We start from the raw sequence: 24,246 nt of genomic DNA on the forward strand, positions 1-24,246 counted from the left end.
TTACAATGTACAATGTGTACAACAAAAAACCAAGTTAATTTTGAAGTAAAATTCCGTTATTCATTTAGGCCAGATTCTTAAATATTATTTTCTTCAAACAGCTAATTTATATTTTAGTTGGTCGTCTAAAATTCAATTATACGTATTATCTATGTTGTCGCTTACCATGCACTCAATTAACAATTGGAAATCCAAACAATGAACTATATTTAATTTTGTGATAAGTACAATTCAATTCTCGTGCAATATTTGACTACATTTCATTGCTTGCATTATTGTTAGAAGAAAGTTCCTACAGTCAACAGCTATTAAAAACCGTCAAACGTTAATATTTCATAAAGCGTATTTTAAATTATTGAACAACTCACATTTTATTGAATTGAAATTATGTAAGTATTATATCACTAATTTAATTATTATGTTTATTTTAACAATGCTGGGTCGATTATTGAAGGTGATTTTTCGTTGTAGTATTACGTTAATAATTTTGTTAGATTATAATTATTCAATCTAATTATTGACTAGAAAAATATTAAGAATAATTTTCTAAAGGAAATATAGTTAGAGTATATATTCTTTCTATATATTGATAAAATTTGCCAATGAATAAAAAAAATATTATGCTGTTATAATATAATATGATATATTATATCATCTATTAACTAAATGATAAAAAAAATTCAATTTTAATTGAAGTAGATGGCTTTAGATAATGATATATGGTTTTATAATTATATAAATATGTATATTGTAAAAATTAATTTATATAAATTATTTATATTTCCAAAAATAACAATATAATAATGTGACCTTGGTTGGGTAAATTTAGATAATAAACTAATTAATATTTAATAAATGTGATCATACTATATATGAATTTATGAAAATTATTTCTTCACGACCCTATATTGACTTTAGCCTAATTATGAATTTTATGTGCTGTAAATAAATTCAAATATTGAACAAGAAATAATTAAATATTTGAATAATAATCTTAATTGGTTTTAAATTTTTACCAAATAAACAAAATTTTTTTAAACATTTTCATAAAATTCTGCATAATATAAAATTATAACCGTTTAATAAAGAAAAAAATTTAACAATTTTTTTGTTTAAAACATTCTATTTGAAACAAATTCTTAAATAAACTAGATTATTCATTTAATGACTCAGACGATAAAGTACTACTATTAATGAACTTTGATTAACATTCATTTTACAGAAAATCTGAATAATTATACTTGGTTGAATTGGTTTAATTAAAAAGATTAATAAATTATAAACACAAATTATATCTAAGGATGATAAAAAATATTACTGGTGTTCCATTCGTGTTAAATTTTAAGAGATCAGTGTGTTTAATATACTTCGCGTTGAGTATTTCGTTATTTTTTACAATATAATACCAGTTCATATGCCTGAAGAAAACGGGCAGAGAGATTCAAAACGATATGGGAATGGTGGTAGGAAGAGAACAAGCAAAAATAGACGGTTAAAAAATGAATCGCCCATAGTATGTTTATTTGTTGAATCTAATTACAAGTATGCCAGTAAATTAATATTTATACACAAATATTATTATGTTGGATTTTTTTTTTATAATATTTAATTTTTTTTTTCATTTAAAGTATTATTTATCACTAATAAGTAAAAAATAAAAATTTTATTCCTATTTTTGAAATAGTCACTTTTTGCCCTTCTTCCTATAAAAATTTTTGATTGTTCGATTATAGGAAAAGTATTTTAATATAATCAGTGAGTATGAAACGCGGGCGTAGTATAAGTACACCAGTGCAGGTTGAACCAGTCGCGTTACGTCCACATACTATGTATTAACATACTTGTAATTCAATGAATAGATCAAAAATTGTTACCATACAAATGGTGAGCAATACATAGGCTAAAAAATGTCAAAAGTTTAAAAAATAAATAAAATAAAAATGTTTTCTCATTAGTGATAAATAATAACAAATATGATTTAATCAAAGTGCAAGAAGACAATAATTATTAAAAACAAAAATTTCAACGAAATTTTCAAAAAATCGTGAAGGAAAATTCAAAACCTGTATACATATATATGTTTATATGTATATATTTTTAATTATTAAACACTCTTTTATTTACACATATTTTTATGAATATAATTAAGAGTTTTAACATTTTTTAACCGTATCTATATATTTATTTATTTATTGAGTAATAATATTATATGAATGTTTTAATGGAAATATTTTTAAATCATTTAAAAAAAAAATCAAATATTGCTTTTGAAAAATTGTAATACATCATTCTTTTTTTCGTAAATTCTTGATTTTTCCTGTGTTTTAAAAAATCCTAATTGCGTTAGATCAATTTTTTTGATATTATGGTGTAACTATAACATTACTATTCATTTGTACATTAGACTAAATTTAATTTAAATAACATAATATAATTTGCTTATGTTTATCTCTTTTCAAAAAATATTTTTATTAAAAAATTTTCGACGTAATGTTTAAAAATTAAGCTATGTAATAACTAACTCCCACAGGAAATTGTTACTATTGTCTGTATTTCTATGGCAGTTCAAAAGGCCTTAACCTTTCAAAAAATATGTGTTTGATATAAAAAATGTACTCAGCACTGTCACTTATGTCCGGTCACCAGCTGTAAAGCAGAGATGACGAAGAAAACTTGAATAAACAAAATATAGTCTTTTGAAAAAAAAAAATTAACCTCCCCGTTCATTTGACATATGCTACAACGATGTGTTATTGTTCTCTATTATTTCCAACATTGTACATACAAATTAGACTCCCTTGAAGTACCGCTTATCGTTTTTCAACAATAAGTATAATATCAGATTGCTGTTGCCCTTCAATGTGCTTAATAGTAGTGTACTTGAATTGGTTAGGATCGGCCAGACATATTTTATTGTTTGTATACAATATTTCACAATATGTTTTTTTTAAACTTTGACATTTCTTAATTAAATAGACTTAGAGATCTGTAAATAATTGAAATTAAATAAATTCTTTTATTTGTCAGATAATTTGAAAAAATTTATCTAAAACTAACTGGCAAGTTTTTTCATAGTTTTATTAAAACTCCCGCACTTTCATTTCTAATCGTAGCCGATTTTTTAAAATAATTACTCAGCTCAGATAGGAATTCATTGTGTATAAAATTTTTAATTTTTTTAAAGAAGTTAGTATTTTTGTTAAGTAACGTAATAAATGTATTACTAATAAAAAAAAAGTGAAATTAAGTTTCAAGTGTATGTAGCGAATAAATAAATAGTATAAATAACACTGACAAAAGCCAAAATAAATCTTGAAAATAAAGAAAACGTTTTTTAAACAGAAATATTTTGCGTCGTAAATCAAATTTTCTGGACATACAAACATTTTTAGGGTGCCAAAATATGAATGAAAGGAAACAGCATTGTTAAAAATGTAATTGTAAAATAGCTCTAAGTAATAATAAACTGAATAATCTATACAAACAAGTACATTATTTGACAAAATAATATCTTGTAACTATAGTGTCTTCACAATAATATTATTATTATTAATGTTCATATAACGTCATTCATGGTAAAAAAATGAATATCGTTTATGATCATGAAATAAGAATAACTATTCGTCCCTGAAAGGTGCACCTAACCGATAATCTTTTTTCACTTTTATTAATTCTAAAAAATACATGCCCATTGTTCACTTTTTAAATGCGTTCAAGTTTTTATTGTTATTCACATTGGTTATCTACATTTATTGTAGCCTTAATTCGATTCCTAACAAGATATAGTTTTCTACTATCTACTAGTTATCCGCAAATCGTTATAATTGATCGTAACTTTTACACTCTAGATTTTCCAATAAGACACCACCCGACTGCAGCAGGGGTATTAATGTAGAGAAATGAGTGCACTGGAAACTGTGGGTGGGAGCAGATGAAAAGCCGTAATTCTTTCTTTTCGCTTTTATTCCATTTTCTCCCTAATATACATTGCAACCTCTTTCGAATTTATCCTCCTCGATTCTAGTTGCCCGTAGTTTTTCATCCTTATTGTATCTGTATAGGTCTTTATTTATATATATATAAATAGACGTGAACATCTTTTCAATCTGCGTCCTATTGTGCTTGTGGACACGTGCTTTTCGGACCCGTACAGAGTCGTTAGCACTTCAGCAACGTTCGGTGCCGCCCAAGAAGTCAGCAGTTTTCTAGTTTAACGCGCAGCGGTAGCTGTGGCCGTTTTCAGGTTTAATTAAAAAACACCGCTACATACAGCAGGCAACGCTACAACCGCCAATATAATTTTCTCTAATACAGCGCTTGTGTTTTGTTTCTATAGTTATATTCCTATGATTTAAAAAAATAGATTTCTCAAAAAACAAATAAATATCAACTTGAATACACACGTAGAATTTACCACTGAGAATATGTTGAGTTTCAAATTTTGGTTGTGACTTATTTTTGTATAGAATTTGACGTATAATATTGTTGAAAATAAAAAATTGACGTAATTACATTAAAAAGTAATTTGGAAAAAAAACACACGACAAGACATTTGTCTTGAACATTCTCCTAAAATTGAATTAAATTGTAAAGTTTCTTATATTTTTAAATTACCATTGTACTTGTAGTCAGTTTTGATCTTGTAAATATCTGATTTATAACGTTGTCGCATTTTAACTGAATAATAATTCAGTTAACAATTTTTTCATATTAAATACAATAAACATCTTTACGGGTCGACATTTTAATACTTAAAAATAATTATATCAATATTTTTGTAAATATTAAATATTTATTCACATTTGAATCGTGTCATAATTTAAATAAATCAGTGATGTAGAATAAAGATTTGTTTTAATTAATTTTATTTTTGTATAAATAGAACTCTTCCCAAAATATGGCTCAATCACAGGACAAAAATGAACCACAACCTTTAGCTCCTCCATCAAAAATAAGTTGGAGTATCAAAAATCCAATATCTCTTATATTCGAAGTTGTTCTTATTTACTATATGTATTGGATTACATTGTACTTTAAAATGTTAAGAGTGTTTTTACCTAAATCAAAGAAATCAGTTAAAAATAATGTTGTGTTGGTAAGTTTTTTTCAAATTTCCCAAATCTATTCTTTTAGATTAAATATAGCTTTTCTTTTTTAGATTACAGGAACTGGTAGAGGTCTTGGCCGCGAGTTAGCACTTGAGTTTGCTAAATTGGGTGCCAAAGTAGCATGTGTTGATATCGATAGTGCAAGCAACGAAGAGACAGCTCATATTATCAACAAAGAAGTTCACGGAGCAGTAGTGAAGACTTACACGGTAAATGTAGGAATACGACACGAAGTTACAAATTTGGCCGTAAAAGTTGAACTCGACTTGGGACCAGTTGACATTTTGATTAACAATGCTGCTGTTATTATCGGGCACACGTTCCTAGGCGCTAAGGACGATACAATTGAAAATATCATCAACATTAACCTGCTTGGTCACTTTTGGGTCAGTACTATTATGAATTAATAGAACAACATTTTCTTAGTTTTTGTGTGAATAATATACAGCATTAATATGTAATAAAAAATATGTAAATATTCTGTCACGATTTTTTTTTACTGTTTTAAAAATACTTCATATTTATACTTTGATTTTAAACATTATATAATAATGAAAAAAAAAACAAATTTCAATTATAATTTTGGGACGGACTTGTGGTGGTGTAAAATAGTATAGGGCGTATTAATCCAATGATGTAGCCTACACAAATTCAAGTGCAAGTTTTATATGAATAATTACTAAGTCAATTAAACCGGTTTTCATTTATGATTTAGATTTTATTAAAGTAGACAGTTCATAATTGACAGTGTAAATTTAATAGTTTATGCAAAAATTCGATTATTGATAATGATCTAATTGTAGTCTTACGTGAAAAATAGTATTATCGTAGATCTATAAATTGCACAATAGTAAAAACCAGAGGACCTTAGCGTGTCACTCTCGGCGTCGGAAGGAGATTACTTGTCGTATAGCGATAGATAGTCGTCCATTCGCAATTAAATGGACTTAATATCAACGATTATACACAGTGATACTCAATCAAAACAACCGGTTGTCACATAGATATAATAACGTTTTTCATGAGATAACGCGGAAGGGTATTCCATGTATTACAATACACAGGATCATGTCAATTACTAAGTTAATTTAACCGGTTTTCATTTATGATTTAGATTTTATTAACCTTTTAAAGATTTATAGAAATAATCGTTTAAAAAACAAAGGAAATAATTTAAATTAAAAAAAAATTGATTGAATCCTTAATTACGAGTGTTAATTGATATTTGTAATATTTTAATATGAAATAATTATTATTTAAAAGTAACTTAAAATATAATTAAAACATTAATTATCTATTTTTAAAGATGATACGTACTTTCCTACCAAGCATGATTAAGAGGAACAGCGGACACATTGTTGCCATATCGTCTACTGCATCACTCTGTGGATTGGCTAAACTTTCAGCGTACTCAGCTACTAAATCTGGAGTTAATGGTAATGATTAGTATTTTACATTAAGCTAAATATTTAGTAGTATGTAATTTATATTTTCGGTATTTTTTTATTATTTTATTTATTTTATTGATTAAATAACGAGATAATTATCCAAGTAGAACTTTTTAATTCAAACAATTATTGTAAATTTAGAAAAATTATAGTTTTTTCATTTTTTACATTTGTTGAAATATATATTTGTATATCTATTTGGTTCTCTAGAAATAAAAATAATAAAAGTTTATATATTTGATATTAATTTATAGGTATGATGGATAGTCTTAGAGAAGAACTCCGAAATAATCCTAACAACAATGTTCAAACTACATTAGTTGAACCTGATTTGATGAATACTAGTGCTGATTACATGAAATACATCAATACAAGGTAAAGCATCTAGTTTTTAAATATTTCATTTAATACTTAATCAATAATTTACATTGTAAATAACCAAAATAAATATATTATAACTTTTTTTATTTTTAAATTTATAGATTACCAGTATTATCGGTCACAAAAGTAGCAAAAGCAACTGTTAAGGGAATTTTAACAAATGAGGTTGAATTTTCTGTTCCTTCAACTGCGTACTATACCAACACTTTCCGAAAGTAAGTTACAATATTTTTATATGGTATTACTTAAATGTATTACTAAAATAATAATTTTAATTATGGAACTATTATTTTAAGTACGGAGACATAGTATGTTGCAGTAGAAACTTTAGAGCCGTCAAGTTCTTAAGTTAAGCTTTACTTGCCATTGTTAATTGTCGAATGTGTTATCACACGCCAGCTTAAATGGTCGCAAATACTATGGCTCCCAATATAAAATACAAGCAGATACTATGCTTAATATTTTCCCAGGATTTATAAATTATGTTTTCAGAATTTCCTATTATTAACCAATCTAACGGTTAAAAAAAAAAAATTATTGCATTTATTAATTTTAAGTAATTATGATGATATATTTTTTAAACTATTGNAAAAAAAAAAAATTATTGCATTTATTAATATTGGTTACCACAGAACTTAAACACCAATAATTGTTATTTACGATACTATTAACTATTAATTATCAAATAATTAATTTTAATAGAAGCTTATTAAAAAAAATGTTTCGCCGAATCAAAAATATTTATGTGATCTTGGTAGTTTCTGGACCTACTATTTGCAATCACTAATGCAATATTATTTATTTATTTTAATGAGTGCTGGTCTTAGATCAGACTTTTTAGAATTTAATGATTTGCCGGATGTTTTCTGATGTATATACTCTTTGTCATTTGAAATTTAATTTAAAATCTTTTTTTTTAGAATATTGCCTGTCAATATATCGGATTCTTTAAAAAATATATTCTATGTGAGGGTCTTATTGCCAACACATGAAAATCAAGATAACCAATCAAATATGAGGATAATTCATCAAACACAAGCTGTTAAATAAAATTCTACTTGTTAATTTATTTTATAAATGTTTTATTCTTTATTATTATTTTTTAATATTTTATTGTTTGAATTATTTTAACTTGATTTTTACTATAAATGGAATATATTTGTTACTCTGTGAAACGATTTTTAAATAAATTAAATTAGAACAAACTTTAGTGTAAAATTATTTTTTTTTAATTTTCGCATAATTTAACGATTCAATTTTTGTATTTTTTCATTTCATAAATGGCTTAAAATATTTGTTCAGTGTAGCTGAACAAAAAATAGATTTTAAGAGTACATGTTTTTATATCCATGTTGAGTATACTAAATTTAAATACTCTATTATTTAAAAAAAACACTTGTATTACCCAGTGACGTACACAGAAATGAAATTGGGGGGGGGGGTTGAAGTTTAAAGAAAATTAAATGTCGCACTTCCCATATTATTCGCTCACAAAAATTCCTGTTTTCCTTGGTATTACTTAGTAATTAGTGTAATAAAGTATGCACTAAATATTTATGATTTTTTTTTTGATTAATAAATTTAATTAATTAAAAAATATATATATATTTACTATATTATGTAATAAAACAAGGACAATTTTGGCAACACTGGAAAAATTACTTAAGAAACTCAGAATTTCATTTATTTTTGTTTTGTGAAATAGCCGCATTACTCTAAGAAAATTATTCGTGAAGTATAGAAAAATTTTTTAGGACTTTGCAAGTATTTAAAAATATCAGTTTTTTTTTAGAAAAACGCATACTGTTGACATCTAATGTTGACTAAAATCTGCAATTTTCACCAAACTTACCCTAAAAATTTTGTTGAAATCTGTTAGTTTTATATCGAGTTAAAGCTTTTTTTCGTTCTACGGGCATAGTTTTCATATCTAAAAGTATGAGTTTGCATAGCTTATTTTATATTTGGAAATGTAAATAACGAAATTGAAAACATTGATTTTCGAAAATCACTATCGTTACTTTCGTGTTACAGATTCCTAATTAAAGCTCTTTTTTCAAAAAAAAAAAAATTTAACATACAGTTAGATACATATTTTCAACCAAGGTAGTATGGAGTATTTTGACAGTGCATTAAAAATAATCAGTTCATCTATAATAAACACAAAAATTACTTGATTTATATTGTAATTATAATTGATTCCTATCACACAAAATTCAATCGTTAAAAATAAAATAATTTTTCAAAAAAATTGTAAAACTATTATAACATTAAGTTATATTTGTAAATAAAATTAAAACAATTATAATACGTATAATTTCCTGTTAGATATCATTAAATAAGACATTTTTTTAAATTATAACGTGTTTATTCATCTTATAGGAATCAGTTAATTTTTTTAAATCCTTTTATTTTATTATTCTTATCGGGATGACGTTTGTTTTCGTTTTTTGACATTAAGAAATCCTTTGAAAATATAAAAAAGTTTATGAAATCAGCAGTGTCACCTTTTTTGCTTTACCACTAAGGCACAATGGACTTTCTTTATTAACACCTTTAACCAACTGCGGGCGGTCTATAAATTTAAATGTAATCTGATCTGGCTGATCTAACAAAAAAAGAGAGAACCCTTTAGGGTCCCAAAATGTAAAGAAAATCATTTTCTAAAGTTTCACAGCTGCAGCTGCAGAATAAACAATCCCTTAAATTATATATATATATATGCAAAGAGACCTATTTTTATTTTCTATCACCCTATTTCAGAAAGTCGAAGCATAAAGTATACATAACTAAAGATTACTATCAGTTTTCCGTTATTGAATGATTTCCCCCTATTTTTTATTGCCAACTAAATTATGTGTTCCTTGATAAGCTGTGTGTTTCTAGTAAGATTTATCATACTAGATATTCGTCTTTCATTTTTAATGAACCCCCTTAACCTGATTTATCATTTATTTAAGTACAAAATTAAAATTTAAAAATTAAATTATAAATCGTAATTTATGAAATATTTATTAAACATTTTAAAGTCAATAAAGAAATAGTTGAAATAAGGGATTTAAGATAAGTATCAAAATTTGTTACCAAAAGGATCCATGTACAGTTTCATTTTTGAAAACCCTTTTTTAACCTAAATATGCAACTGACAAGCCCAATTTTTTTAAAAAAATAATTTTTTATAAGATTTTAATAATTTTTTTTTCGTACTTTGGTATAAAAATAGTTTTTAAATTCTAAATATTTGCTAAGATATTTAATATAGAAAAAAATTTTACTATTTTTATTAAAACATTTTTAGTTAATTGCTTCTCTTAAATAATTTCTAAAATTGAATTTACCAAATTGTTGCACTGAATCCTTTAATTGAATGGATTAGGAAAATTATTTTTATGATATTAATGTATGTACATAAATTATTTTTGTTTTCAACAAAAATTTAAATTTTAGAAAATTTAAATAATATGAATCAACACATTTATTTGACAATGACAATGGGGTTAATAATAGTTTTAGCTAGTTGTAGAAGTCTTAATATTTGTTTAATCATATTTCTGTGTTATTATATATTTATTTGTATTTCTTAATATAACATTAATTAACTTTTTGACACTATCCCGCGACGCTTCGTGATACACAATGGCCCGCGACTTGTGCCAACTTCATCAGCTGTCGCCCTACTATGTGTATTTGACTGGCCAACACCGCGTGCCGTACGTCACGATACAAAGTCCAGCAAATACTACCTAATACGACAGTAAATACTTTTAAAATATTAGAAATTAATAATTTTAATTGTGTTGGACAACATGGGATAAGTAATCAATGGTAATTGATAAATTACCATACGATAATAATAATAATAAATGATAAATTAAAATATTTTTTCAATGTTTGAAATATCTTCAACTACATACGAATTGTAATCATTTGACGTATCGTTGAAAGGTAAAGAGCTGAGAAAATAAATGATAGTCACAAAAAAAACTACATAGTAAAATAATTTTAATATTAATAAGAAATTTTTCTCACGAGGGGAAACTACAGTGATGGGGTGCTTAATATTTAATGAAGTTATTGTATTTAAGTTAATCAAAAGTTAATGTTTTATGGAAAAGTTGCCATTTTTAAATCCCCCGTGTGGTCAGGTAAAGGGTCGTATTTTTAAAAAAATATACCAAATGATTGGTAAATACCTATCATTGTAAATACACGCCATAGTAAAATAATACCTTCTCAGCTTCGCATCCAAGCTAAAATAAAGTAACCCACATTTAAAATATTTTAAGCGGTTTTGTCTTGAATTTATGTTTATCCACAAATAAAAATAAAATTCCGTTTCCAACTCTTAAAATTAAAAAAATTTTGATAAATAGAACCGGTTATTTTAGGTTCTATACTTGCCTCTTATCGGGACATAAAATAGAACCTATTAAGTAATTTATTATCTTTTCATTGATTAATTGAGATTGAAACACTTATTTTTTTTTGGCACAAAATCACTATAAATATTATGGAACCATTTCAAAATAGTAATAATTATTCGACTCTTTTTGACACTTATGTTTTGATCTTTGAATACCGACGCTATTCAAATATTTTTTAACTGCATGTGTGTATCTTGGTATCTAGTTATTCAAGCATCAATTAAGTTATAATTCAAGTTCTTCAAACGGGTTTGACTATTCATTTAAGGTTTAAGTAGATATTTTTGAATTAGCAAAATATATTATCAAGGAAAACAAAGTAACAAGTAGTTTTCATTTTTTCAAAACATTCACATGAACTCTAGTTTCAAGGTAATAATAACTTACATTATAAACGTTATTATATAGCAAACAGACAGAATACGATTCCGTCTCGATAGTGTTGTGCTTTAGTAAAACATACATAGATTACTCCGTGTTTTAAATTCAATTAATTATAAACTTATAAAAACATTATGTCAAAATACCTAAGAACGTCACAACCAATAAGTCTTATTTTTGAACTATTATTGTTTTCTATTTTAATAGTTCCATCAATTATTTTTGCTGGCATTAAAAATCTTTTACCGGCAAAACGAAAAGATGTAAAAGGACAAGTAATTCTAGTAAGTAAATCATATTGTTTATTATTGTTTTACTTTGAACTGAACTCATCAACTTAAAAATTTAGTGTCTATTTTTTTGATAGGTTTTATTGTAACCACTTTTTTAAGAAACGACACAAGACCAAAATATTAACACTAATAATAATACTTAAAAAAACGGTTTTTAAACTGTGACCGCAGGAATAAAAACGGGAACAGAAAATAGTTTATTCACTATTCTGGTGAAACTCCAAACTTAATCTAAAAAAACTAAATTTTAGCTCAAGTACCAACTATTTATCTAACTCATGTAAGTTTCAATAATAGCAATTATAATAGTGATGCTAATGTCAATAGTTCTGATGACGATGTTAACAATAACAGAATTAATATTATTTATAATAGATATAATACTTGTTTTGATAATTTAGACACATGTCAGGTTTTTATAAAACATACGTGGTTTAAAGTCTAAGCTTTCATTTATTACTTTAAATATGCTCAGTTTACTTCATTATAATTGCTTTATTCTCACCCATAAAAAGGTTAACCGATGATATAATGATTCTGAACTCAAATTAATCGATTATAACATTTCTAGACTAGCAATTCTAGTAATAACTATCATGTCAGAGGAGGTGATATTGAAATTGAAATACATAAACGATTTTCTTCCAATTTACTTGCTTTTTACAATTATAAGTTGCCAATAGTTATCAGTAATGGTTATTTACGTAAACAAATAAATATTACTGTACTCTTGTTATAAGTAAACCTCCTCCTAATTGTAATAAAGACTTTTTAGAATACTATAATTCCATTATAACTATTATTAATTAACTTAATTTTAAGTTATATATAATCAATCCATTTGTTTTAGTGACACTAAAAACATATTTTACCTTGGTTTTTAATTATTTACTTGGATTATTTTATTAGTAATTTTAATGAAATTAAATTACACATGATGTGACAACACAAAATTTTCCCCCATTTAAAATTTATAAACATTTCAAATAGTTACAGAACGAGGCAATTATGAAAAAAAAATAGGTTTTTTTTTTATAGATAAATCCACAACCAACTGCAAAGAAAGCATATTTAAAAAGAAATTATTACTATAAAAAAACATCGCGTATTATATATAAACTTTTTTTACTTTTAGATAACAGGTGCAGCAAGAGGCCTTGGGCGTCAACTAGCTTTGGATTTTCATAAATTGGGCGCAAAAATAGTTTGTGTCGATGTAAACAAACTAGGAAACGACGAGACAGCACAAATAATAAACGAAGATGGTGGGATCGCTAAAAGTTACACGGTGGATGTTTCTAATAAAGAACAGATCAAACAATTACACGAACATGTTAAAAAAGACCTAGGTCCCGTAGACATATTAATAAACAACGCTGGTATTGTTTGGGGCCATTCTTATATAAATCCAGAAAAAGATGAATTTATAGAAAATATTATGAAAGTTAATCTTTTAAGCCATTTTTGGGTATGTATAATTTAATATTAAATAATAATTAAAATAACTGTTTTAATTTTTAACTCGTGTGTATTCATAAATGAATGATGACTACGAAAATATTAATTTAGTTACTCATTTGATAAAATTGACAAAAGCAGAAGAGCATTTAATAATTTAAATATATTGTAATGTATCTTGTTTTTATTATATTAAATTAATAATGATGCTATAAGTGATTAGTAAACAATTAAATTTAACAATATTTATATTTAAGTAAATACAATATTTTATTAACTTTCTTATTCAATTAAAAAAAAATAATGTTTAACTTGTATGTGCTTATACGATACACCGACAACACTTTTTACTATCAACAATATCAAATGTAGGCATTAGTTTGTATGGTAGGCCAGATGGTTAAAAATATTTTTTCAAAGATCAGTGTAGTCAATAAATTTCTGAAAATTAAAAATAATAATCATATAAATTTAATATTATTTAATCTCAATGTATAAAAAGATGTACTTTAATAAAATAAAAAGACACCGTTTGTTCTGGGCCAGCTTATTGAATTTCGGTACTCTCTGATATCCGATAAGTGAATTAAGTATCAATTACACTTGAACAATCATCAAGTTTCTCTAGATATATATTGGGTGTCACACCGTGATTTACTAATTTTAATATTAGTTTATACAGTCGAATTAGTGAATCACGGTGGGACACTCTGTAGAGACAATAATGAAAATAAAACTGTTTAAAATCTTTGGTGTTAAACATTATTGGTGGGCCAATTTTACCCTATGAGGGCCAGATTTGAACCGCGAACCAACTATTTCCGATTTCTGAACTATTTACACAAGGTCAACTAGCCGCGACGGCTGTCACGTCGCCTGTCTTAAAAAAGTCGACGTTGTCCAATGATCTAGAAGAAATAGAGGAATGGTGTGTAGGCAAATGAACGCGACATTTTTTTAATTTTGTACGATCATGCTAACAAAATTATTATTTCAAAATAATTTTATCGGAATTTTTTATTAATAAATTTTTAGTTGCAATTAAATTCAATAATATACATTATTTTAGATGAATAGAGAAATATTACCCTCAATGTTAACGAGAAACAAAGGTCATATAGTAGCAATATCATCTATGTCTTCTATGACTGGAGTAGCTGGGATTTCATCATACACAGCTTCCAAGTGGGCTGTCAACGGTATAGAGTATTTAATTTTAGAACATATAGTTTAACTATTATTTTATTATTCCTGTTAGAAATATTTTTTGATAATAATGTTAACTGCGTGATTAGGGAGTATGGAGTGTATGGATAATGAACTAAGATTAATAAATTCGTCAATTGTCACCACAACAGTACTTCCTTATTTTGTACAGACTAACAAAGAAGTTACAAAATGTTTAAATCTCAGGTTTGTAATAGATCATAAACACTTGTATGCTGTTCCAGTTTTTTTTATTAACACGATAAATTATTTAGACAACCAGAATTACCAACAACAGTAGCATGTAAATTAATTGTAAGAGGTATCCTCGAAAATCGTAGAATATTTTCTGTTCCGGGAAAGCAATATATGGCTATGAGTATAATTCGGTAAGAAAAACAATATAATTAGCTGTAACTGCACAATCAAGTTGTTAATTTTTTTAATGTTTTAGGTTACTTCCCGATAATTTACAAAGAATGTTTTCAAATATATTTTACGTGAAAATTATCCCAGATACAAAAGATAAGGAAATTATGGACAAATATTATCGAACTAGTTAAATATATGATTATATGATTCCATTCTTGTTATAATTATATAATTTTTTTATAGTAATTATTTAAAAATATATTTTTTGAAATAATCTTTACTGACATTAAAAATTATAAATGAATTCAATACCCCCATACAGTTAAGTTCCAATTACACTAAATATACTTATCAAATATTTACTATAAGTATAACATTATAATTATATTATTATTATCATTTGATAAATAATTATTTATCAAATGATTACTTTTGTTAAATATAATTTTATAAATTATAAATTATTTCAGTTGTATTCCTATTTTATTTAGCTTAGCAAAAAATTAAATAGTCTTGGCACTTTGGACAATTTTAAAGCTCACAATAAAATTTATGTATGCATTTTACTACAATTCGTTGGTTTTCTAGTGATAATATGATAAAAATATTATTTAAAGTATTCCTACATCAATTCAACAAACTTAAATATTATTAATTATACACATAAAGTAAAACATTTCAATGTATATATTACAATTAAAACAAATTTAAAAATTTTATTTTTACAAAAATTAGTATCTAGAATTTTAAAATATTAAAATTTGTGTGTATATTTCAAGTTTATACAATTTTGAAAGTATGTTAATTTATCAAAATTATACGTTTTTGTATACACAAGCGTAATTTTAAATAAAATTTAAAGGAGAGAGTCAAATTTATTTTTCTATTTATTAAAAAGTATTTGTATAGCGTTACATATAACTTTTGTGTTATTGAGTATTGGTGGAAATATATGAGGACTTGGTAGTGTAGCCCTCCAAAAATGTTGAAAATGTTGCTTGATACGATGTAAAAATATACTTCAGTGCGGTAAAATATAAAAATATTTCATTAACTCCTGACAAATCTTTAACATAATTTACACCGATGAAGAATAGGTCACCTCCATCACAGTCATTCTAGGTTACACTAATGTAAGGGCATTGTTTAAGTATTGTGATAATTTCTTATAGGCATTATGGTAATTTCTGTCACACGCCTATTTCGATTTTTTAAATTTCATAAGTCAATTTTAGTGATTTTAAAAAGAGTAACAACTAGGCACGGATTAAGGGGACCCAAAGAGGATTATGACCCTGGTCCCACGATAAATTGAGGCCTACAAAGAAATAATCTTAATCTTGTATTTCGTCTAATTGGTAAAATAACTTTAAAAATTAGAAGTTATATATTACAGATTTTTTTATCAGCTGTTGTTTTCATTAATGTTGTAATAAAAAAACATTGTTTTATAAAAATATCATTTTTATAAAAAACTTTTCTTGGAGCCCATTAAAAAATCTGGCCTTAGGGCCCCAATTAGGTATTATCCAGATCTGGTAAAAACAAATTTGAAATTAAATTGGTATCTTATGTGAAGCTACATTTTCTATGATAATAAAAAGATACCTTTCCATTAAAACCGACTTCATTTTCTTGTACTTAATGTAAAACATGATTATATAAATACCATTAAAAAATTTTCAAAAACTCATTTTAGTGACATATCAGATTGAAGAAAAGTCACAGATAATATTCTAAATCAGTTTTTATTCTAGTATTTTATTATTCTTAAATTAAACTTTCTATAAACTATATTTTTCAACGAAATCTCATTGAAATATGCAGAAACACTTTTTTAAATGCCGTATTCTCTGTATTCGGTACCTGGTTTACCACTTAAGCTCCATAAGTCTGCAATACTTTTAAAAAGCACTTAATATTTCACAAGTTCTTTCAAGTGTCATAATAACGCGTATGAACTTCGACGTACAGATCATTTTTATCTGTTTGGCATCGAAGATTGATATCATGTCAATATAAATTTATACATAAATAGAAAACATAAATAATATACTACACTACATTTTTAATCATGTTATATAAATAATTATACGAATTTTATTAAAGGATTTTTGTAATTTAATAGTTTAATTTATAATGTTGTCAAATATCTTCAGTAACTACTAAAAACTCTTTTTTATAGAGGCCAAATCGTAGACTAAATTGTATAATTTTTTTTTCATACAAGTGATTTCGTTTAATTAAGTTATTAAATTAAATATCTCAAATATCGATTTAATTCATCGTCCCTTTTTTAACATTTCAACATACGTAGTATGTCCACACATGTCGTATATCGACAACGTTAAAATCGAGTGTGTTAAAAAATATTGACTTATTTTGTTTACAAAATATAATGTTAATTTTATTGTACTCATCCTATTCAAACGCACATTGCTACTCGAGAAGAAATGAATAATATTTGAAGTGTATAACTTCAATATGTTCGAAAATGTTTTCTCTTTCTTTTTCAATCCGCTTGTCCATCGCAAATCTAGTTAGTTCCAGACACGTTTAGGTTTATAAGCATTTTTTATGGTGGGAACCGTGGCAGTACCTCAACAATCGCGTACATTTACTCTATTTGTGTACTTACAAGATATCAACGCGGAGCAAACACGGTTTTTGGTTGCTAATCTTTTGATNCGCGGAGCAAACACAGTTTTTGGTTGCTAATCTTTTGATTATACATAAGCGGCTATTGTGTACAGACAGTCACCCCCAAAATGGTGAAAACTTACTATATACTGGCAGTACGGTATAACATTTATAGAATACTGCAGAAATGGTGTTTTTGTACTCGTGTGATGGCTATTTTTTCAACCTTCTTTTTCAATCTTGTTCATAGAATGCTTCGCTATTACCATTGATCGCGGCCTGAAAATCCAAATTTATTCACACTCGGACGATCACTTACACGCGTNATCCAAATTTATTCACACTCGGACGATCACTTACACGCGTCCGCGTTTTTGTGAATAGATACAAAAAAAAAATTAACCTCTCCTCCACAGCACATCCCTTTTCCATCGTCTACGCGATGCCGTGTTACAATTGTTACCGCGACACAACAAAAAAATCTTCTGTCCCACAGCTAAGAGCATACAAGGGCCGAGTCGAATCCGCAGCTGCCACATCAGGACCGTTGAGCCGAATACCCGTTTCTTTTTTTCTCGGCATTTTTTTCACACAAACAAGTCCTTAACACTGTTTGTACACGATGGCACACAGTACGTAGATATTTTGTTGACGTTATACGTGATTAATTTTTGGAGAGATCCTTTAAACTAAACAAAGTACGAACATGTCTGGTACATTCTTTGTTATAAAGTTGACACGCGTCAATTATAAACGTGCAAATTTAAAATATAAAAAATATATTTCAAGTAATTCATATTCCAGGTCACCATGAGTAGTGTTTTGATGAAATAATTTTGATGTAAGTTAAATTTATAATTATTTTGGTTGTTCAAAATATTAAACAACGATCTATAAAACTTTAAAAACTGAAATTAATTGTTAAACTAACTACCATATACTTAAAAAAATACAACATCTAAACAAAAAGGTATAAAAATTAGATAAAGTGTTCTGGCCGTACATTTCATGGCTACTTTTATTTGTATTCAGTAAACTATGTTTAGTATATTATTTAAAAAAATTTAATTAGTTGTACAATTACATTTAATAATTTATAAAACAAAAATTAAGACACATTCTCTTAATAATAAAAGAGTACTTATTTAAAAAGAATAGATCTGCGGGTGTGTTTTTTTTTATGAAAAATTAATAGTATAATGTAATTAAATAATAATTGTGCCACAATTGATCAAACAAAAACAACAAATTTAATTTACGAATGCAGATTCATCAAATAATTAGTAGGAAAATTATTAATATTATTAACAATAATAAACAGGGCTGTAAATTATATGCATTTATAAATTTTGTTTTAGCCACATTGAAAATTGACAAGTTTGTGGTGCAACTCAATTGTAAGATTATATAGTAAGACAGGAAATTTTTCGTGTTTACCTCTCTAATCACTATCAAAACTAACATTGAAATAGGCTCATTACTAAATACTCAATTAATAAAAAATTGTACTGGCTAATTGTGTGTTTAGATTATCTTAACAGAGTTTATAAATACATATAATTAACAGCCCTGGTAATAAATAATCTACTTATACACACATTGTGTGGTGTTGAACTATTATTTGTAATAATGTGAAAAATTCCCATAGCTATGAAATGCATTTTACAAATAATAATGTATTCATATAATAATAAAATCATATGGTGGTTAAAACACACGTTTTTAAACGTCTTAATAGTAAGGCTTTGATGTAAGGGTCATCTAAAACAAAAGGTTAAACTAGTTTATAAAGGTCATCGAAGGACACCATTACTCTAGTTGTAAATAGGGTTAGTTTTTAAAATATATTCAACACTTTGTATCCTTTTTATAAGATCTCTCGGAGCTCATTATAGAGTGAAAATAACGTCAACAAAATCTTAGCTTTTATAAGGTAACCAAAATTACTAACCATTCGATTTACTTTTAAAATATTAACTTTTATCGCTTTACCTTCTTATACGTATTATGTACTTGTATTTTATTTTCCTTTTACTTTACTTTACTAAAAGACACTGAGATTAAAATTATAAAACAAGTTAAAACTAGAAAACTTTTTTCCAAAAATAAGTTTTCTCGTTTGGATTAAACAAAAATACATAACACCTCTGACATTTCGTGAAACTACATAATTAATGTAAAAATTAAAACCTCAAATTTTTTAATGTTATAAAACCGGTTTTTGAATGTAATGACATCCAATTGAATACTCCATTAACTTATGTTATTGTTATCACTTCCAAGTTAAATCTTCTGTAAACATTTTTGAATTATTGTTGAAACATTTGAATGAATAAGTTGATTTCAACCCTTGTTTAAATTTGATTAAGGGTGATAAATATAAAATTGGGGTGTCCTTGCCTAGTTTTTTACCTCTATAATTCAGTTTGATACAATAATCATCACCTATTGTTGGTTTATGTATTACAACAGTTATATTATATTATAAATTATATATTTTACTTATGAGTTTAAATTAATTTTGTATCTTGAGAGTTCTTTGACAAACAACTCGTATAGTGTATCCTATCGCACTATTCGATAAACATTGATTGTTCAACAAAATATATCTCAGGTACCTTTTGCTTGGTAGTTTTATCATTTAAAGTATACTTGACAGTTATTACGGATGTTCAATTATCCCTAACTAACAATTTAGCATACATTTTACGAATGTCTTACTAATGTGCTTAGATTTTATCGATCATCAAATTTTTTTTACTGTACTACAAATATAAAAAAAGTGAATAACCTATTTTATATAATTTTTTTAACACTCACGCAGTCACATGTAAATATCCAGAGATATTTCAGTTAAATTGTTTGTTAAAAAGATTTTATAATCAATAAATTTACGTTATATCTATCATGATATATAACAATTTTGGGTGCAAAATTTTGACAATAAAAAATAATTAAGATTTCATAATAATTTATGTGCTATCATGATGCATTTTAGAACGTTTCATCAATTAAGCTGTTGGCATTAAAAGTGCTCTTAAAACTGGTGATGTTTTACCAGCCTCTCCCTTCACCACTTCGTGAACACTACAGTATAAAAGCGTCCACTTTTTTTAACGTCGACGTTAACAATCCCTATTGTTTTTTACCGATCTCTACATGAATGGAAAAGACACGGGAAAACCGCGTCGGAGTACATTCTATATCAGACTTGTAACCGACGGCGTGGAGGAGACTGTGACGCTAGAGATGCGCACTTGAAATGAGTGCGCGGTGAGGAGTGGGGGTGAAGGATAGTTTTCCCCTATGCACGTCCGTATAAGACGCGTACATACAGCGACGGTGATAATAATAATGTGTGTGGGGGAGACGAGCGCGAAAACTCGTTCCGCTTGGGGCGCTCGATTTCGCCTTCACCTCCGACGACACGAGGGACGGTGTCCTCCGCTGCGCGAAAGGGATCGTTGATGTGCCGCCGCCATCGCCGTCAACTATCACAGCCGTACGCAGTCAATACAAGACCGGTCGTCGTGCCGCATAGACGTCGCACCACGCGCCACATTCGTTCGTTCGCGATCTGCGGTCGTTATCTCCAAACTATTATCACCGATAAAAGTAATTTTCGAGTAACGATTTTTTTATTATAACAATTCCATTGACAAGTTCAAAAAAAAAACAGTGTATTCGATTTACGTGTTAACATGTTAAAACATCATTACCGCAGGTGTCTGGCATGCCGGCAAATCGCCAGTCAGAAGATCCGCAGTGATATTTAATTGATCGAACTACTGCAAAAACTATAGAGGATTACATTTTAAACGAAAATTAAACAAATGGGAATCGTGATGTTCAACTCACTATTGACTTTTTCAGTCATCTGGAGTCTGATGACATTTACCGGTAAGGAGAAAATATTTTTTTTTATGTATACTATTAATAAGATAACAGCGATTATTCTATAGAATACAACACTTGCTGATTTACTTTTTATTAGCTGTTAGTCAGCGACGGCCAGATAAGTAAATAAGTAACAATAATTTTGTTAAAAAATGTAAAAGTTTGCCGCGACTTAATGAATACTTCAATAATATTTTCTCTTTGATTTTATTTTTTTTTTCTCCGACCTTAATTATCTTGTTTATTTTTTCAAATACTCAAAAAAGAAATGCTCTGTTTTTATTACTAAAAACACCACTACATTTTTATTCTTGTTGCTTTCATTATTATTTATTCAAAAGTTACAAATTAACACGGGTTAAGCTTTACAGTTTTTTTAATAATCTTTACTGCGAATATAAACAAAATATTATTCCATAGAACTTTTCGTTTTTAAGTCATTCGTCTGTGTTTTTATACTTATGCGGAAACACAAAATTTTAATTACAAAAACGGATATTAAATACATAACTCTCATCCCTCTCCTGTTGACGACTATCGGTGTCAGCGCGAGAGTAGTCGCTTCAATAATTAATTATGTTTGTTTCTGTATATCCACTGTTTTTAATAATACTGTAAGTGAGCATTTGCTAATGACTAGTGCAATTAGCAAAATTCATTCGGTTTCGATACCGGAAAAAAAGTGGGTAGAGGTAAATCGGACGGAAAATTTTGAGAAATTTGGCATTAGTGTAGAAAATCTTAATATATATTGTCAAATTACTGAAAATGTAAAGATATATTTTTAATTGCCAACTTTTGCATCCTTTTCTCCATTAATTTTTATCTCGGCCAATAATCTAAAAATATAAGCCAAAAATCACTGTACTTAATAATTTTAATTCATTGTATTTTCGAAATAAAAGCTCATTCTCTAAGCTCGTATATCTTTTCATATAACGAACAGGACCGCTGTACTTAGGTATACCACCCGAAGCTTAAGTCCCCTACTTCACTCTACTCCACAGGCTTATAAGTATCCTCTTCTTATTATTATTCGATCCGCCGCCCTCTGACTTTTCACCGTCGTAATATTCAGCAGGTTGTTCATCATCATACCGCTTTTTATTCCAATACTTTGTCTTCTCGCTTACAATCGAATTACCATATACAATATTAATAATAATGTAATATAATAAAGCTATATAAACACAGAGAAGCTTTGAATTTAATACACCGTGCCACTGGGATTCAAAATATACGTTTACTTTGTCGAAACGATGACAATTGTCATTGACGATGCTTACAAATTTCACACGAGAATCGATCTTTCATCGAATGTATTTAATTATGAATTTGATTTAATTAATTTTCGTATAAATATGAAAAACTCGAGGTATTAATTATCATAGTTATTTAGTGTAATTAAGGCGATAGGATACACGGGCACTCAAATATATTCTAAATCGTTTTTTAGTAGTAAAGTAATATACAAGAGACGACGTTTTTTAGGGATACACGGTATAAAAAACAATATATCTCAATTAGTCGGTGTTCATTTTGCACGTCTATACTACGTTCCTTAAAATCGCGTGTTTAGAGAGCATCAATAACTCAACAGCGTATGATACCTACTGGTTCGTGATGTTTTTATTAGACTGACCCATCCCCGCACCCTCCATTTCGTAAATAACAATATGATGTTCACGAGATATTATTCACCTTGCGACAAACAACGAGGGTCGTTCGACTTACACGGTTTACCGCGAAGAATATAACACTATTGAATTATTTTTGTTACCCATCAATGTTTACACTAAAAACTTTTATTAATACACAAAAACAAAATGGGAATTATAATACATTAAGCTTAAATACAAACACAAAATGCGCCAAAACATTTTAAAACAAATCCAACGAATGTGATAAAGTTGCTGCAAGTTCGGGTTAAGCGGCATATGTTTGTTGCGTTTTTAATGTTTATTGTCAAATCCCTGCGCCGCCCGTTAATCTTCCACACGGGCTGTGTTTGCGCTCATTAAAATCGACCGCGCGCTTACATACATGACTGAAGAGGGTGAGGACTGCCGTTGGCGGTGGTTATGTTTCCTTCCGAATCGTCAGGTGTACAAATATCGAAGATTTCGCACGGTTAAGCAAAACACAGAGCAGGGAACAAATTAAGAAGGTTTGTCAGGTAAAATAATAATAACACATACGATAATCTCGTTGTCAAACGTGTGTCTGATATTAATTACCGTAGACATTTAAACTCGTTGTTAATTACTGTATCAATCACATCAATTATTGTTGTCTTATTTGTCGTTGAAAACGGTGATCGCTGGTTTTTCTGTATGACACTAAGGGGTCCCATTAATCCGGACTCAAGTTTATAGCTACAATATTATTGCTTTTCAATCAGCTGTCGGATTTTCCTTTGAACCTGTGCCCGAGAAACCTTCAAAAAACGTCACGATTTATCTCCCTACGCCGGAAAATAATATGGATAACGATAAGCTTTTGCGATAGTTTACAAGTTTTCTTTTTGAACTGAATTCAGTTTAGGGGTACAAAGAATATATTACAGTTATCGGGCAAACAATTCTAAAATCAAAATATCTGATATGGAAGAAAAACTATTTTTTTACAAAAGGAAGAA

At 27.4% G+C, this 24,246-nt stretch overlaps 3 protein-coding genes across 4 annotated transcripts in view; all 3 read left to right on the top strand.

Annotated features, from left to right (window-relative positions):
• Positions 1 to 223: 223 nt before the first annotated feature.
• LOC126900737 (estradiol 17-beta-dehydrogenase 11-like) lies at positions 224 to 8,143 on the top strand. Of its 2 annotated transcripts, none has more exons than XM_050676668.1 (7): positions 224 to 389; positions 4,883 to 5,095; positions 5,159 to 5,494; positions 6,415 to 6,544; positions 6,811 to 6,931; positions 7,039 to 7,152; positions 7,858 to 8,143. In XM_050676668.1, the coding sequence occupies exons 2-7, from the start codon at positions 4,898 to 4,900 to the stop codon at positions 7,985 to 7,987; spliced, it is 1,029 nt and encodes a 342-aa protein (XP_050532625.1). In that variant the 5' UTR covers positions 224 to 389; positions 4,883 to 4,897; the 3' UTR covers positions 7,988 to 8,143. The 2 variants fall into 2 exon arrangements, with proteins under 2 accessions (XP_050532625.1, XP_050532618.1); XM_050676661.1 differs by lacking the exon at positions 224 to 389 and adding an exon at positions 1,384 to 1,513.
• A 3,609-nt stretch (positions 8,144 to 11,752) lies between these two features.
• LOC126900767 (short-chain dehydrogenase/reductase family 16C member 6-like) lies at positions 11,753 to 15,535 on the top strand. Its single transcript, XM_050676701.1, has 6 exons — positions 11,753 to 12,026; positions 13,171 to 13,503; positions 14,563 to 14,692; positions 14,789 to 14,906; positions 14,975 to 15,088; positions 15,154 to 15,535. The coding sequence occupies exons 1-6, from the start codon at positions 11,877 to 11,879 to the stop codon at positions 15,260 to 15,262; spliced, it is 954 nt and encodes a 317-aa protein (XP_050532658.1). The 5' UTR covers positions 11,753 to 11,876; the 3' UTR covers positions 15,263 to 15,535.
• A 5,659-nt stretch (positions 15,536 to 21,194) lies between these two features.
• The window catches only part of LOC126900591 (roundabout homolog 2-like), a 43,535-nt gene continuing 40,483 nt past the window's right edge, over positions 21,195 to 24,246 (top strand). The window contains exon 1 of the mRNA XM_050676415.1: positions 21,195 to 21,611. Within this exon, the coding sequence (XP_050532372.1) occupies positions 21,545 to 21,611 (67 nt within the window). The 5' untranslated portion in view covers positions 21,195 to 21,544. The remainder of the gene's footprint in view (positions 21,612 to 24,246) is intronic.

Source organism: Daktulosphaira vitifoliae, unplaced genomic scaffold (genome assembly GCF_025091365.1).
Source record: "Daktulosphaira vitifoliae isolate Bord-2020 unplaced genomic scaffold, ASM2509136v1 Scaffold_1, whole genome shotgun sequence".
NCBI lineage: Eukaryota > Metazoa > Arthropoda > Insecta > Hemiptera > Phylloxeridae > Daktulosphaira > Daktulosphaira vitifoliae.